Genomic DNA, 14,399 nt, shown 5'->3' with positions numbered 1-14,399 from the left:
TACTAATATCAAAAATAAATTTTAAAAATTAAAAAATATTTTAATATATTTATAAACAAAAACACACTTCACAAAACAACAATTATTACATTACAATGCCGAACCCTACCTTCTTACGTTACTAGTGGTGATCAATTAAACCAATCTTTAGACATGTAAGTGCTCATCTTAGAGCTTCCTATTACTTACCTTTTGTGAATTAACAATCAAAATTAGGAACAATTTTTAACTTTAATTAGCTTATCAGTGCTTTGCTCCAGTCAATGATCTTGTAAGTGCCAACTAGTAATGGATCAAACGAGTGGTATTAATTAATGACACACCAACTTGATTATTTTCTTGTTAATTAAGAATAACTTGCAACAGTATTAATTACAGCAAAACATTACATGGTACGTAGAGCTAAACAATTAATAGTCTCCACTGAAATTTCAGCAGAATCTATCCTCTAAATAATGCTTCCCACACATCTAAATACCTCCCCACTTGTGCTTAAAAAGTAGATCAAGTCCCCTCTAGCTCTAGGTATTACAGCTAATTCTAAGCCTAGATTATTGAAAAATAAATCATGTTTAGTTACGAGCATGTATGTGCCTAGCACTTGTAGCTTTGATCTATTGAAAATTATGCTCGTTTTGAGCGCTTTGTCTAGGTCTGGGTATCCTTGAATATGATTCATCTTTTTAAAGAATAGTTTTTTTTTTTTTTTCACGACCCCTTTTAAATGTTCTTGAAAATTATTATTATTATTATCTGGCCCAGTTCAATTATACCTTCCAAGGTACACATAGACCCACCAAGTATATATTTTGTTGGAGTAGGTATATAGAATAAGTGTGATAGTCGCATTGGATTCTTCCTAAGATTCAGTTTCTCTTCCAAGGTTTCTTGGTTATACATATTAATTTATTGTTTATTATAAACATATCATGTGATCGATCGTGTCCCCTGTATTCCTTCAGCAAGGAAATTTGTTCCCAGCTAAATCAAGCTAGCCAGGGCAGCAATTATCAAGAACCTCTTTAAAAAATCAAGAGAAGAAGAGAAGAGTTAATTCCAAATATTTCTTAATAAAGCAAGCTCCATCTTTGAGATTTTTTTTTTAAATAATCGAAAAGAAGAAGAAAAGTCTTTGAGAACCATCAGCTTCACATGCTTGTATGCAACGTAATCCATTCTTTAACTCTATTAGAATTATTATTTTGTTTCAATCAACTTCTTTATTTAATTATTAATAATAGTTTACATATATCTTAATTAATTTTTATAAATTTTAAAATTAATAACTAGATATATTTTCAATAACTATCAATATGAACAATTATAAAATTTAAATTTAAAATCATATAAAAGTAAATTTTTTAATCCCAAACTCCTACTACCGAAGTCAAGTATTAAAATATTAGTTTAATATATTTTATATGGTTTGATAATGCAGTATATAATACTTTAAAATATATATATATTTTTAATTAAAAATATATTAAAATATATTTTTATATTATCTTTTCAAATAAAAAAACAATATAAAAAGAGGTTGTACAGCAATTTAAGCAAATAAAATAAGTAAGCATCTGAAATGATCTTCTTGGCACACAACGCACGCAAACAAAGAATTTATGTTATTAAATAATCCTTTTTTCAGTTCCAATCCTTGCCAACATATATAGACGTTGATAATTAATGGCAGCGACTTTGTATCTATTATAAGCTTTGTTGAAAAGCAAGATTATGGTTTTAGTTAGTTCACATTATTAAAACCATAGTCTAATTAATCCTTAATTATCTGCGTGATTGGAGACTGTTTAATTTCATAATGTATTGATAGATATTTTATGATTGTCGCTGTCTCTTACGTAGGCAAAAATGACTGTCCAATTATCTTATTTTTCTCAAGTCTTCGTCTGCCTTGTCCTTCCCAACTTCTTTGTTAATGACAAAGAAGAAAAAAGAAGAGATTTGTGGCCTCCATGACCTACATGTCGTTTTCGCCCTAGCTGTCATCTCACCGCATCAAATCACGGTTAAGAAGACTCCCATCAATAAAATCGAGAGAAGAAAAATGGTGAATTAATGGAAGATGACATAAAGATGAGGGTGAATACATGGATGCATTGACTGTTAATTTAAATAGCAACATATTTTCATCCTAATTACATCATCCTAAAACTAGTTGTTTCATTATCACTTGGTCCTTGATTAGAAAACTTTTCTGATGTCAATATTTAACCTGAGATATAAAAGATTGATTTATAATTTTATCGATTGAGATTTGGTGAATAAATTTAAATTTTAAATTAATTTTCAATCAGGTTAAATATTAAAATCAAATAAGTTACCTATATTTGATAAAGTTAAATATTGACATTAAATAAGTTAATTTAATTGATTCATAAGTCGATTGATTTGGTTTTGGTGAGTAAATTTATATTTTAAATTAATTTAATTGATTTAACAGGCCAAACTTTAACTTGGTTGAACTTATTATTTTTTTTAAAAAGATTTTAGTTTTTTATTATATTATTATCTAAATCCTAAGTCTTATCAACAATAAATCCAAATTAGTAACTAGATGCATATTACATATGCATACTAATATTTTATTTTGATATTTATAGCTTTACATAATCATTGTTATATAAACCTAGTTGACCATTGTGGAAGTGGAAATCTAAATTAATATTGCAAATGGAGTACAATTTTGGTCATGTTTGCATAATCAGGAATAAAAATAGCTAGCTAGTTGACTGTTATGTACTAGATCCAAGAACATCAATAAGTAGGACAAGCAATCTTCCATGAATTATTATATAAAATACACATTTTAAAATTATTATGATCTTCGCAAGTAGGATTCAGTTGATAATTGTAAGTCGTTGTTAATTCTTGGGGAAACATCTCATGTTAGTTGCTAATCATCTTTCAATTCTCAAATTGGATCCCTAATTTGATTATTTTCTCAATTAAACCCCTAATGTATTGGACATCCATTTTTTAGTCAAGTCTTGGGTTTTATATTTTGTACCATAATGGTGATTTTTTTTGAAGAGAACTTGATATTTTCATTAAATAGTTGCCATCGTTCAGAAGGAAGAACCCCATTGAAAATGCTAGATATGATGGGGATGGACTTGAAATTGACATGAGAAGAATCAAGAAAACGCAATATAATATGGTGAGAGAATGAGGTGTTCCTGTTTTTAATATACTTGGAACTCCATCTAAAGGCACATATATTTTTTTAAAAAAACTATAGTATTTCTATTAATCACCAATGAATATTCGAGGAGTTGGTCTAGTCTCTTCTTGGCTGAATCTGGCCACCAGCACAAATTTGAGAGGCTTTTCTAGTCTCTTGCAAGCACATTGAATTCACATATATTTTGGTTTCAAAAGCTTGACAGGGAATGTTCATTGGATTTATGATAGGTTTAAATTTCTGGGTTTTTTTTGAGCCTTGCACTTCGCGTCCTATGTATCAGCTGAGACTGTCCCATATACTTGATGAAACCATAGTTTATTTATTAATTTGGGAAAATCAAGCACTAATTTGTACAACTAATATGTTTTAAAGCAATGCTAGAGATAATATTTGTTGCCATTGATTCGCCGAGGTGAGTTCAATGGTAGAAATACATATGGCTTCAATCTAACTTCTATTGCGAAAGTTGCAGCTTATGGCCACATAGCACGTTTCAAGCTGGGCCTTAAGCCTATTCTCTCTGCTCACACCCCTCAATCTCTGTATCTGGGACCTTTTTTTTTTCCTAATTAAATATAAACAAATTGAATCTAGGCTGTGCTTAGGATTTAACAAAGCAAGAACATGAATATATAAATGGGAATTCTGTCCCTGTTTTGAAGTTTCCGACGTAGTTTCTTGCAAGGCCACTCTTGCCAAGAGGGCCGGTTGAATATTATACTGATGTCCGATTCTTCATCGCTTCCCGTTGATTTTTATAATGAGAGGTCCGATTCTATAATGTTAATTTAATATCATTGATCACATTACTAGATGCCCATCAAATCATATAATTAATGGATTAAGAACTTAATATTAGATATTATAAAAGATTCATAATAAGAACTTATAGTGTATCTAAAACACCCAACAAGGTAATTTTATCATCTAAGATGTTAGAACTGGCTTAAATTTATTACTATTTAGTTCACTTATTTCTTATGATCATTGAAAGAATTGTTTTTTTTTTTAAAAAAAAAACAAGGGATATTATCACTAGCAGGATTCTAGCATAATAATAGAGAGTACAAAGCAGTCAGGATTCTATGTTAGGCTAGTGATTAAGAGAAATCAGGTTAAAACACCGAGTAATATTTTGATTATTGTTTCGAAATAAAAAAACAATGATAGCAAGATGAAAATGATATATTTTTTTTGTATTTTTTATTTTAAAAATAAAAAAATTATATTAAAATTGTTTTAGACGTATTATTTCATATTCATATCCCTATTTTTTTTTATTAAATACATTTTTGTTCTTGATATTTCTATCTCTTTTATTATGAGATGGTAAACAAAATTTGAAAAAAAAAATTTGAAAAAAATTTGCATTAATATCTTTCAAGGTTAGGATTAAAACAATGTATCTAAGCAAGTTAAGATAAAATAAAAATACATTCAAGCTCAATAACTCTCTGCCACTCTCCTTTTCTTACTTGGTCTCACTATTTTTGATTTTGGACATATTAGTCATTCTACAAAACTATTATTGACATAGAAGGACTAATATGTATGACATCTTAAACTTTGGGGGTCATAGGAGTAATTTAAACAAATCCAAAGCTAATAGACTAGTGTCCGGTTATTATTACTTCCATGTACTCTCCTTTGAAATTTTGAATTTTGTTTTTTGGTTAAAAATAATTTTTTATATTTTAAAATTATTTTAATACATCAATATTAAAAATAATTTATAAAATAAAAAAATACTATTATAATATATTTTTAAATAAAAAATACTTTAAATGATGACTGCTATAATTTCAAACTAGCTCTCTAATTGAAAATCTGACCCCACTTACCGGATTCCAATCGGACATCCTCTGCTTCATATAGTCAAATTCCTTGATATACTTGCACATATATATAGAAGCAAATTTCAAAAGTTTTCAAGCAATTCCATACTTTTCTTCGCAAGCTTTCTTGACAAAGCACTTCCATGGCAATTTCAGCACCATCCATTGTCAAGATTTTAGTGCAGTGTAAGCTCCGAAACTTGATTTTCCTTTTTCTAAATGATCCTAATCAGCCAGATTTATTGATGAAAAAGGGTTATTAGATAGATATCAAAGAGTCACATGGTCTAGCAAACACAATTCAAGGAGGCAAGGAATCGAGGGGCAACTTTACTATCAGGAAATCTCAGTTCTTAACTAGCTGCAAATATTGCAATGACTTCATTCCTTGAAAAACATTTGATGGAATTTATCAATCACCACTTCAATGCAGAGTCCAGTGTATAAAACACACTGCGTTTCTTCAAATGTATAAACTTTTCAAGTTTTGAAGGCAAATGATGGCTCTGCTTCATCCTTCTTATTTCTTCCCTGGACATGATCTTAGGTGTTTGCGCAGATTTGTAGTTCCCCTTGTGCTTTCCCCTCGATATTTAGTGCTACAACTTCTGCATTTAGCCCATACTTCTCCATCTTCTCTAACCTCATCAAAGTATTGCCACACCTCAGATGTCCGTCGTCGTTTGCTAGTTCTGCTTGTATTGATATGAGAACTGTCCATGCCCACCAGCTCATCACTGTCTGGGAACTGATAAGCTTGAGGTCCAAATACGGAATTTTGTTCCTCAAAATCCTGTGAAGAGATAGCCAAGTAGAAGACGTTGACTACATGGAAAAAAGTAATCAGAGCTGCATGAACAACAAACGTAAGTTATCGAGTACCTGATCATGAGCCTCTGGCACTTCCACTCCATCACCTGTCGGCTTAAAAATATTGCATAGTTCCCTGATTTGACTTGAATTCAGACTACCAATTTCTGATAATGCTAGCGGTGGGCTGAACGAAATAGCTGCCGGTCTGATGTTACTCGTTCCAACCTCCTCCATCGTGACTTCAACTTCAGAGCTCATATTAAAACCATTTAATTCCTGAGCGCAGACTTTCCATGAATTCCTGGAGTTCTTTTGCAAGATATTTGTGATTTCATTTATCAAAAGACGTTGCCCTGAAATTCCTTTCATTTCAAGAGGGAGAAAAAATTCTACTACGTAATCAATGCTGCTCACGTAGACGCTTTCTAGCTTGATTGCAACAACACCACGAAGACCAAAATCCCACGCTTCGAAAATAAATGGATAATCTTTCACATCAAGCTTAGAGATGTCAGAGACAAAGTACATGCTATTTGATTGAAGTGCTTTTCCAGCTACACCTTTCCCTTCCTCAAGATGCTGTTCTCCACAGGCCTCCATAAATTCGACCATTGTCGAGTCATTCAGATAGCAAGCACTCTTCTCCAAGCGAAGAATATGTCTATCTGACATCCATGTGAGAGCCAGGGGCAGATAATTTACATGACATATGTATTCCAGCATGTCAAATAGCTCAGCAGAAGCAGCAACTTGATTAATTGAGATACACTGCAACATGAATAACAGCAATGTTTTCAAAAAATACTCGGAACAAATCCATGTGTAATAAATGCGCACGCTGTTTCCTAAATAATTAGCAACAATTCTCTCAACAATTTCATATTTCCTGAATGTTTCCTAAACAAATAAGGCGCATGCCGTTATGTTTTCACTAGTTATAGAAGAAGCGAATAGTAATGAGATAGCGTGAGGCCTGCAGAATTGATACCTCCGGAGACCAGACTTTTCCTTCCATTATTATGTGTTCATCATCAGGTTGGTCTTCAAGAAACGCAGAAGAGCGCACCGTCCCTGACAAAATTAGAAGGCTCGAACTTTCAATTTGCATTATGTTTCCATCTCCCATTGCAGATTCCTGATTCCAGTTGTCCAATGACTCTGCATAATCAAGATTTCACCGCAACCAAAGAACACTTGATAACAAATTACAAGCAAATATATAAAACAGAAATATTAAATTAAGGTGGATGAGATTTGGGGAAATGCTTTGTACAGTTGTGGCAATGATATCTATCCAATCTTGCGACAACTGTACATAGCAGATACGATGAGATTATTCACCGCTATTAAGCTGAGTTGGATAAGATTTCCAAGCTGAGGTGAAGAGCAATGGGTCGTCATGCCTGTATAGCACAGGATGGCGATTCTTTTCTTCTATGTGGTATTCAGGCAAGTGACCAAAGAAAGTTCCCTTAAACTGGTTCTGTAAGCGAAAATGACGAAACCCAGAACGACATAATCTGTCTCGCCACTCAGCAAATGTCTCATGCCGTACAATCTGGTCAATGCCTTCTAGTGCCACCAAGTTACTAATCTGCCGCCTAAAGTACATCTCCCACAACACCTTGCTGTGGTTACCGTGTTCGAAATTGTCCTTGCCAAGCGAGTCAAAAATAATAGAGTGATAGCGAAATGACTTGGTGAAACATTCCAAGAAATCCTGACCATTAAGGCTGGCTTCTTGTTCAACAACTATCATGATCTTACGCAGATTTGTAGTTCTCCAACTTCTGCATTTCTTCCCTGGACATGATCTTAGGCTTCTTGTTCAACAACTATCATGATCTCTGGTTTGAGTTCTTTCAATTTAGACAACACTGTCTCAATTGCACCTGGCTGTGCAAGCAATTTGTGGAGTTCAAACTCCCATCTGACAACAATCGTCTCATCCTCACTTGATCTTTCGAGTTTGAGAGCAGCTTCAACCATTTCAGCTGGGCTACTAGCCACCATATGCTTAACCTCAAACTCAATAGGAAGCTTTTTAGCTTCTTTGGGGAGTTTCTCAAGTATCTCATTGAGATAGTCACCTTTTTTGGACAGAATTGGTCCGATACTTGTTAAATGGAACGATATAGCATCACTTGACTGCTTTAGGTAATCATCAAGCAAAAGGCACCACCGCCGGCCGTTAGCCATCAATGAAAAGTCAATAACTTGGAATCTTTTCTTTCCGGTTAAGGCATCCACGATGGAGTTACGGGTTGTCAATTCTGAAAACCAGAAGAAAGGAAAAAACTGGTAATCCATGTTGCATCTCAAATCAGTGCAGGAAGGCACTAAAGGTCTGGGATTTCGAGGATACAGTTTATAGACTCGTCGAACTAGAGCTTCAGCAAAGTATTTGACAAGTTTGTCATCATTGTCTGTCAGGATATCCTTGATGAGTGAATCAGCAAGATGCAGGTCCCCAACTTCAATTGCCTTGGCACAATCCAACAATTTGTTGAAACCAGGAGCAGCCATTTTAACAGATAAGTGATCCCTTGATTGTTGTAGATGGCTTCAGTTCAAGCACCAAGGAGTTTCTGGTTTAAGTTCTTATGGAGAAACCAGCTCCTCTGGATGCTATCATTTGATTAATGTCCTCTCCTAGTTTACTTCCAGAAATCAACAGGAAAATGTTAAGAGTTTGGATACAAACATCAACTGTTTCAATGAAAAACTCCACCCCGTTTTGTATTGTAATTAAAAAAAATTATTAAATCATTACAAAACAAATCATACTAAGAGGTTTGCCACGGAAGGACTCTTACGTTTGTCAGGAAAACAGACAATAGGAAATTACAAGGATCAAATAAAGGTGCCATAATTTACAAAGGTAAATGACTCAAAACTACCTGAATTTTGAGTCATATTGAATTTGGTTATTGAATTATAATCTTTTTGGTTTGAGCATTGTGAAATATTTTTGGGAAAAAATAGGCCTTGTTTTCGTAAATTCGTTAATTTTTTTATATAATTTTTTCCAAGTCACATATTTTCACAACAAGTGTCGTGTTTTTAGATTATCATTTATGATCAAAATTAACATAACGATTTCCTTACAAAAAAAAAAAGTGCGAGGTACCTAATTTTTAAAATATTAAATTTCTAGGTTTAAATTTAGTTGGACTAAAAATTCATAATATTTTGGATCAATTAGTCTTTAGGTCTCATAATTTATTTCTTTTTTATTTTATTCTGTGTTGAACTAAGGTTTCTTTGTCCTCTCTCAAGATAATTAATTTTTTTATTAATAAAATAAAAAAATTTAATACTTTAAATCCTATAGTTTGTTTTTATATTATAAATAAAATTATCCCAACTAATTAAGTTAAATATTATTCATTTAATTCAATTAGTATCGATTCTCAACCAACGAACCAATTCTTTTATTTTTTTTAAAAACTAAAATCTAATTTACTTTCATTGTAACTTCGGCACTTCACTCCATTAACGAAGGTTTGGATTTAGCCCTATTGATTTTTTTTTCCTCTTCCTACTTAGCTGTCTTCGCATCATGTTTTCCATTTCCTCTAAATAATATTATTATTTCCTCTAAATAATATTATTTCTCAAATTAGTACTCCTAAGTGTTTGAGAGCTTAATAATACATGTAAACTTCTTGTTTATGAAATAAAACAATGTGTTCTACCCCTAAGTGTTTCAAGCACTCTCCTAATAACCTCTCCCCTCTTTTCAATCAGAGTACCATCCAAAGGAACTTAATGGACCTGATCCTTCCTCTCATATTACTACACTTGAACTCAAGCTTCAAATCCATTAAGGTTTCCCTCTTTGCACTGATTTTACCCACCCTCTAAACAAAACACCTCGATTTCATCTCTTTTAACCTTCTTTGTTTTTTATTTGAACAACTAAAAGCAACTCAGGTACTCTTAAAAAAGCAAACCCTTTAACTCTTTCTCCCGCAATAACCCACGGAGATAAATCTCACCTCCTTCCAATCCTGCATAAATATAGCAGCACAAGACCATAAATCAAGATATATCAGCTTTCAGCTACCAATAAACACATGTCACTACATCCGCGGTCTAATTAATACATCACTCAGCAACAACAATCTAATAACATGACATCCAAAAATTTTGCAATCTCCAAAGCTTCCGTGATTTACTGGAGCACAAGTCCAGACTCCACAATCAACAATAACTAACAAAACCCACCTCCAAGTTTGTCCCGTTCGCACAGATAAGAACATAAACGTAACTAAATATGAATAAAGATTGTGTCTTTTTTATGCATATGTGTATAAAGCTTGAGTTTTTTTTATGTGGGTTTGCTCAGAAATGGTCAACAAAGGCACTGAATGGTTGAATTCAATGTAAGAGAACAAAACTGAATCAAGACCACAGAATGATTGAAACCAATGCAAAAGAACTAAACTCAAACAAGACCACACACATAACATCAAACTTAACCTTAAAAGAAACAAAATTGTCAAAAAAGACCAACCACTTAAAAATCCCAATCTCCTCGAAACTTTGCGATTTGATTCCGTATGGAAGAAGCCAAGGGAGAGAATCAAGTTTTGAAGGGAGAAAGAGGGAATGCCGTGTATGAGTAATTACTAAAAAGGAAAGCCCTGGTTAGCAGGTATGTAGCAGGTTTGGATTTGGAGAGCTGATGCTGGTGCTAGATTTTTCTACGCAGAAGACCTTCCGTTTACTAAGAACAGAAATGTTGGTTTTCCTAGTAAATGCGAATAGTAATAGCAATAACCGTAATGGAATGGAGGAGCTAACCATGCGCAAAGACAAGCGAACTTAGAATATATTTTCATAAAGCCACTCAGTATTTTAAAGCCACAATTAGTAGTATTTCCCACCAACAATTGGTATTAGAACAAACGATGGCCTACACACACCGCTTGAAGATTGTCCATTGTCGCCCATGCACGTCCCAAACAACCAAAGGAAGAAGATAATTGAGCCATACATGCACCATAATTAAGTCAAGTCGAGCCGTCAAGCTATTAGCCAAGCCGTCAAGCCATTAGCCGAGCTGTGCTGAAGAAAATTCATAGAATATTCTCGGTTCATCCCTAGTGAACCGATCGATGTTTATAATCGGTCCAACTTATTTTTGACTCATTACCAACCACGTTAGACCGGTTCCATACTATTTTGATAATTCCAGATTTATCTACAAGGTTTTTTTTTCAAAATTTAAAGAATAAAATGACTATAAAAAATACACAAACATTTATTTTGAACCTACCAAAAACAATTATGATCATTAGTGTATTAAATTGAAGGAATTTCTTGGTTTATAAGAAAGTATAGAAATTGTGAGTATAGAAACTATATAAATACTCATCCCAAACTTGACCAAAGATAGTTACGATAATTTATGTATAAGATTGAAAGCATTTCTTGGTTCATAAGAATATATAGAGATTGTGGAATATGGTTATGATGACCCAGATTCCAAAGAACCAAAAGATATTTTATAAGAGGCATAAAAACAAGTCCTCATAGTCGATAGAAAGAAAGACAACAAAGCAAAAACCATTATTTGATGGGGCCACATTTGAGATCGTTGCTTTTGCAGAAATATCTAAAGAAATATGAGAGGCTCTCCAACAAAAATACAAAGGTGCTGACAAAATCAAGAAAATTCATCTCCAATCTTTGTGAGGTGAATTTGAATAATTAGAAATAAAGTCCTCATAATCTATTTCTGATTATCACATAAGAATTATGGTGATAAACAATCAAATAAGTAGAAATATAGAAGCTCTCACAGATGCTCAAATTACTGAGAAAATTTTAAGATTCCTAGATCCAAAATTTAACTTTGTTTTTGTCGCTATTAAGAGTCCAAAGAAGTGGATAAGTTAACAGTGGATGAACTTATAGGTTCTTTACAAGCTTATGAACAAAAGATTATAAAAAAAAATAGAGATAAAACAATGGAGCATGCCTTGCAATCAAAATTGTCCCTTAAAAAAGACATATATGAGCAATGAAAGACTTTAACAAGTGGATATATCACTTGAGGAAGAGGTCAACAAAGATGAGAATGATTTCAATGATTTTAAAGAAGATGATTTTGGAATAAAAGATTAAAAGGAAGAGATGGTAGAAACATCACTAGAGGAGGTTAAGGACAAAATACTTTTACTTCTAAAGAAAAAAGAGACGATTACAATAACTATGATAAAAGAAGCATCCAATGTTACAACTGTATTCAATTTAGGCACTATAACACTAAATTTCAAAGAAAAGCTTCATTAAAGGTACATGAATAAGTGAACTATGCAGAGGAAGATACCACCATAATAGTATCAGTTGTATTATTTGTCTAACAAGGACTATGCGAGAATAAAGAGAATGTTTGGTATTTGGATTCTGGAGCCAGCAATCATATATGCAGACAACATGATCTATTTGGTGATACAGATGAGACCATATAATGACAAGTCATCTTTGAAGACACCTTAAAAATTCTAGTAAAAGATAAAGGCAACATCCCAATCAGGCTGAAAAATGATAAACATAGCTACATCGCAGATGTTTGCTATATTCTAACCATAAAGTATAACATGATAAATGCATGTTAACTTCTGGAGAAATGTTATACTCTTTTCATAAAGAATTGTCATCTAACAGTCAAAGATTACAATGAGAGATTAATTGCTTTTATGAAAATATACAAGAATACGATGTTTCCCCTAAACATTCAATATGATATAGCAAAGTGTTTGAGTACCATCACTAATAATAAAGAGTGACTCTAACACTTAAGGCTTGGACATTTGAATTTTAAAAGTCTGAAGATGCTAGCAAGTAGGAAGATGATAAAAGGTATGCCCTAGATTGATAACTTAGATGAAGTTTGTGAGAGTTGTGTCCTCAACAAGCATCACAGAGCTAGTTTTGCTAAAAAGATCAACTGGAAAGCAAAGAAATTACTGGAGTTAGTACATACCAATATGTGTGGTCCTATAAAGTCAATGACAACTGGACATAATAGGTACTTTCTTACTTTCATTGATGATTATAGTAGAAAGATGTCACAATCTAAATCTTGAGAACATGACTGGAAACGCAGGAGTAGTGTTGAAATGATACCTCACCTTTGCTAAGCCTCAAAATGAACAAATCAAAAGAACAAGTTATTTAAAAAAATCATAACATTTCATAATTTTCAAAAATATTATAATATTCAAAACTAATGAAACCAAATGATTGTTCAAAACTTCTCATTAATAATTAAAACAAAAACAAAAATTTATAATACTTATTATAGTATAAAAAATCCAAACTTAATTAAAACAAGGTAATAGTGGAGCGTCTAAGAGATCAAATCAAAACTAAAAGGAAAGACTCGTAAAACAAGAAAAACATACTAACCAAACTGAAGAAGCAAGAACACTCAACAAAATCCATTTGCTAACATAAACTAAGAACCTAAAATAATATTAAGAATGAGGGGTGAGTTAAACAAACTTAGTGAGGGAATAAAATTTAATATATATTTTAGATATTAATAGTTTGCAAGTTGATTTATCTTGATATACATATACATATTATCGTAAAATTATAGAATACATGTCAGAGATTAGATGACACCCAAAGCTGACCACTGTGGGATGATCAGTTGTCACTTGCTGATTCCTCTCTCACCAGCTAGGTATACAGAATATTATATGTACATAGGCTAACTACTTTTTATTAGCATGAAGTTACTGACAAGTCCTATACCAAGACATAACAAATATTCACAAAATTATCAAAGAAATATATATCATATTGAATAAAATTTAGTTTGACAGAAAGTTGGTGTAAATTCAAGAATTAATGAGTAGTTAGAAAATAAAGTAACATATATAAATATTCAAGAAATTAACTACTTGTACTCATCGTATAATCAACATAAATATTTTTTTTTATAATATATGTATATTAAAGATTATCCCACTTCCCCGAAAAATATAGAACTAAAGGAATGTCAGATGAAAGACCCGAAAATTCTATTGAGAATCGTTAGGAGAACCTACAATAATATACAAAATATACTAAAAAACAACCCAAAATAACATAAATAAAAGATCCCAATGCATAAAATAAAACTAGGTTTAGTTTTCTAAGTTTAGGGACTAAAACGATAATTTTTCAAAACAGGGACTAACACATAATTTTACCAAAATTAGAGGACCAACCTAGGATCACCAACCTCGTGATTCCTTATATTAAATTGGAGAAACACACTAAGATCACCATTAACATCCTTATCAGAAGAACAAAAAAGGATGAAAAATCTAGAAGATTTATATGATACCACTCAAGTCATGGAAGATACAACTCTATTTGTTTTTTTTTTTTTATAGATAATGACCCGCTTAGCTTCAATGAAGCTATCATAAGAGAGAAATGAATAAAAGCAATGGATGAAGAAATACATGTATTTAAGAATGATACTTGAAAGCTGACTAATATATCAGAAAGCAAGAAAGTAATTGGTCTAATGATACATTTTC

The 14,399-nt window shown here is 32.2% G+C and overlaps 3 protein-coding genes across 4 annotated transcripts in view; all 3 read right to left on the bottom strand.

Annotated features, from left to right (window-relative positions):
* Positions 1-10,637, bottom strand: part of LOC105139003 (protein NLP8-like) — a 25,937-nt gene extending 15,300 nt beyond the window's left edge. Inside the window, exons 1-2 of one of the 2 annotated variants that reach the window (XM_011045279.1) lie at positions 10,377-10,637; positions 9,580-9,863 (exon numbers count right to left, since the gene is read on the bottom strand). The gene's annotated coding sequence lies outside the window, so the exon portion shown is untranslated. The remainder of the gene's footprint in view (positions 1-9,579; positions 9,864-10,376) is intronic. The other variant, XM_011045278.1, reaches the window with a different exon arrangement.
* LOC105139004 (protein NLP8-like) lies at positions 5,346-7,274 on the bottom strand. Its single transcript, XM_011045281.1, has 3 exons — positions 6,839-7,274; positions 5,920-6,618; positions 5,346-5,830 (listed from the first exon to the last, which is right to left on the bottom strand). Exons 1-3 carry the CDS (start codon positions 6,974-6,976, stop codon positions 5,558-5,560), a joined length of 1,110 nt encoding a protein of 369 aa, XP_011043583.1. The 5' UTR covers positions 6,977-7,274; the 3' UTR covers positions 5,346-5,557.
* LOC105139055 (DELLA protein GAIP-B-like) lies at positions 7,184-8,376 on the bottom strand. Its single transcript, XM_011045354.1, has 2 exons — positions 7,743-8,376; positions 7,184-7,653 (listed from the first exon to the last, which is right to left on the bottom strand). Exons 1-2 carry the CDS (start codon positions 8,374-8,376, stop codon positions 7,184-7,186), a joined length of 1,104 nt encoding a protein of 367 aa, XP_011043656.1.
* Positions 10,638-14,399: the final 3,762 nt, after the last annotated feature.

Source organism: Populus euphratica, unplaced genomic scaffold (genome assembly GCF_000495115.2).
Source record: "Populus euphratica unplaced genomic scaffold, PopEup_1.0 scaffold226.1, whole genome shotgun sequence".
Lineage (NCBI taxonomy): Eukaryota > Viridiplantae > Streptophyta > Magnoliopsida > Malpighiales > Salicaceae > Populus > Populus euphratica.
Note: the sequence above shows the minus strand (reverse complement) of the source record. Positions and strands in the feature narration are given on the sequence as shown.

Bases quoted from the DNA above. Each gene is read 5' to 3' on its own strand.
- LOC105139004 (XM_011045281.1), bottom strand. From the start codon at position 6,976: ATGGGAGATGGAAACATAATGCAAATTGAAAGTTCGAGCCTTCTAATT. The intron at 6,619-6,838 runs GTATCAATTCTG...TTCATGTTGCAG, and splicing joins GAAAAGTCTGGTCTCCGGAG to TGTATCTCAATTAATCAAGT. The intron at 5,831-5,919 runs GTACTCGATAAC...ATCTCTTCACAG, and splicing joins TGCCAGAGGCTCATGATCAG to GATTTTGAGGAACAAAATTC.
- LOC105139055 (XM_011045354.1), bottom strand. From the start codon at position 8,376: ATGGCTGCTCCTGGTTTCAACAAATTGTTGGATTGTGCCAAGGCAATT. The intron at 7,654-7,742 runs GTGCAATTGAGA...GATCATGTCCAG, and splicing joins CAAATTGCTTGCACAGCCAG to GGAAGAAATGCAGAAGTTGG.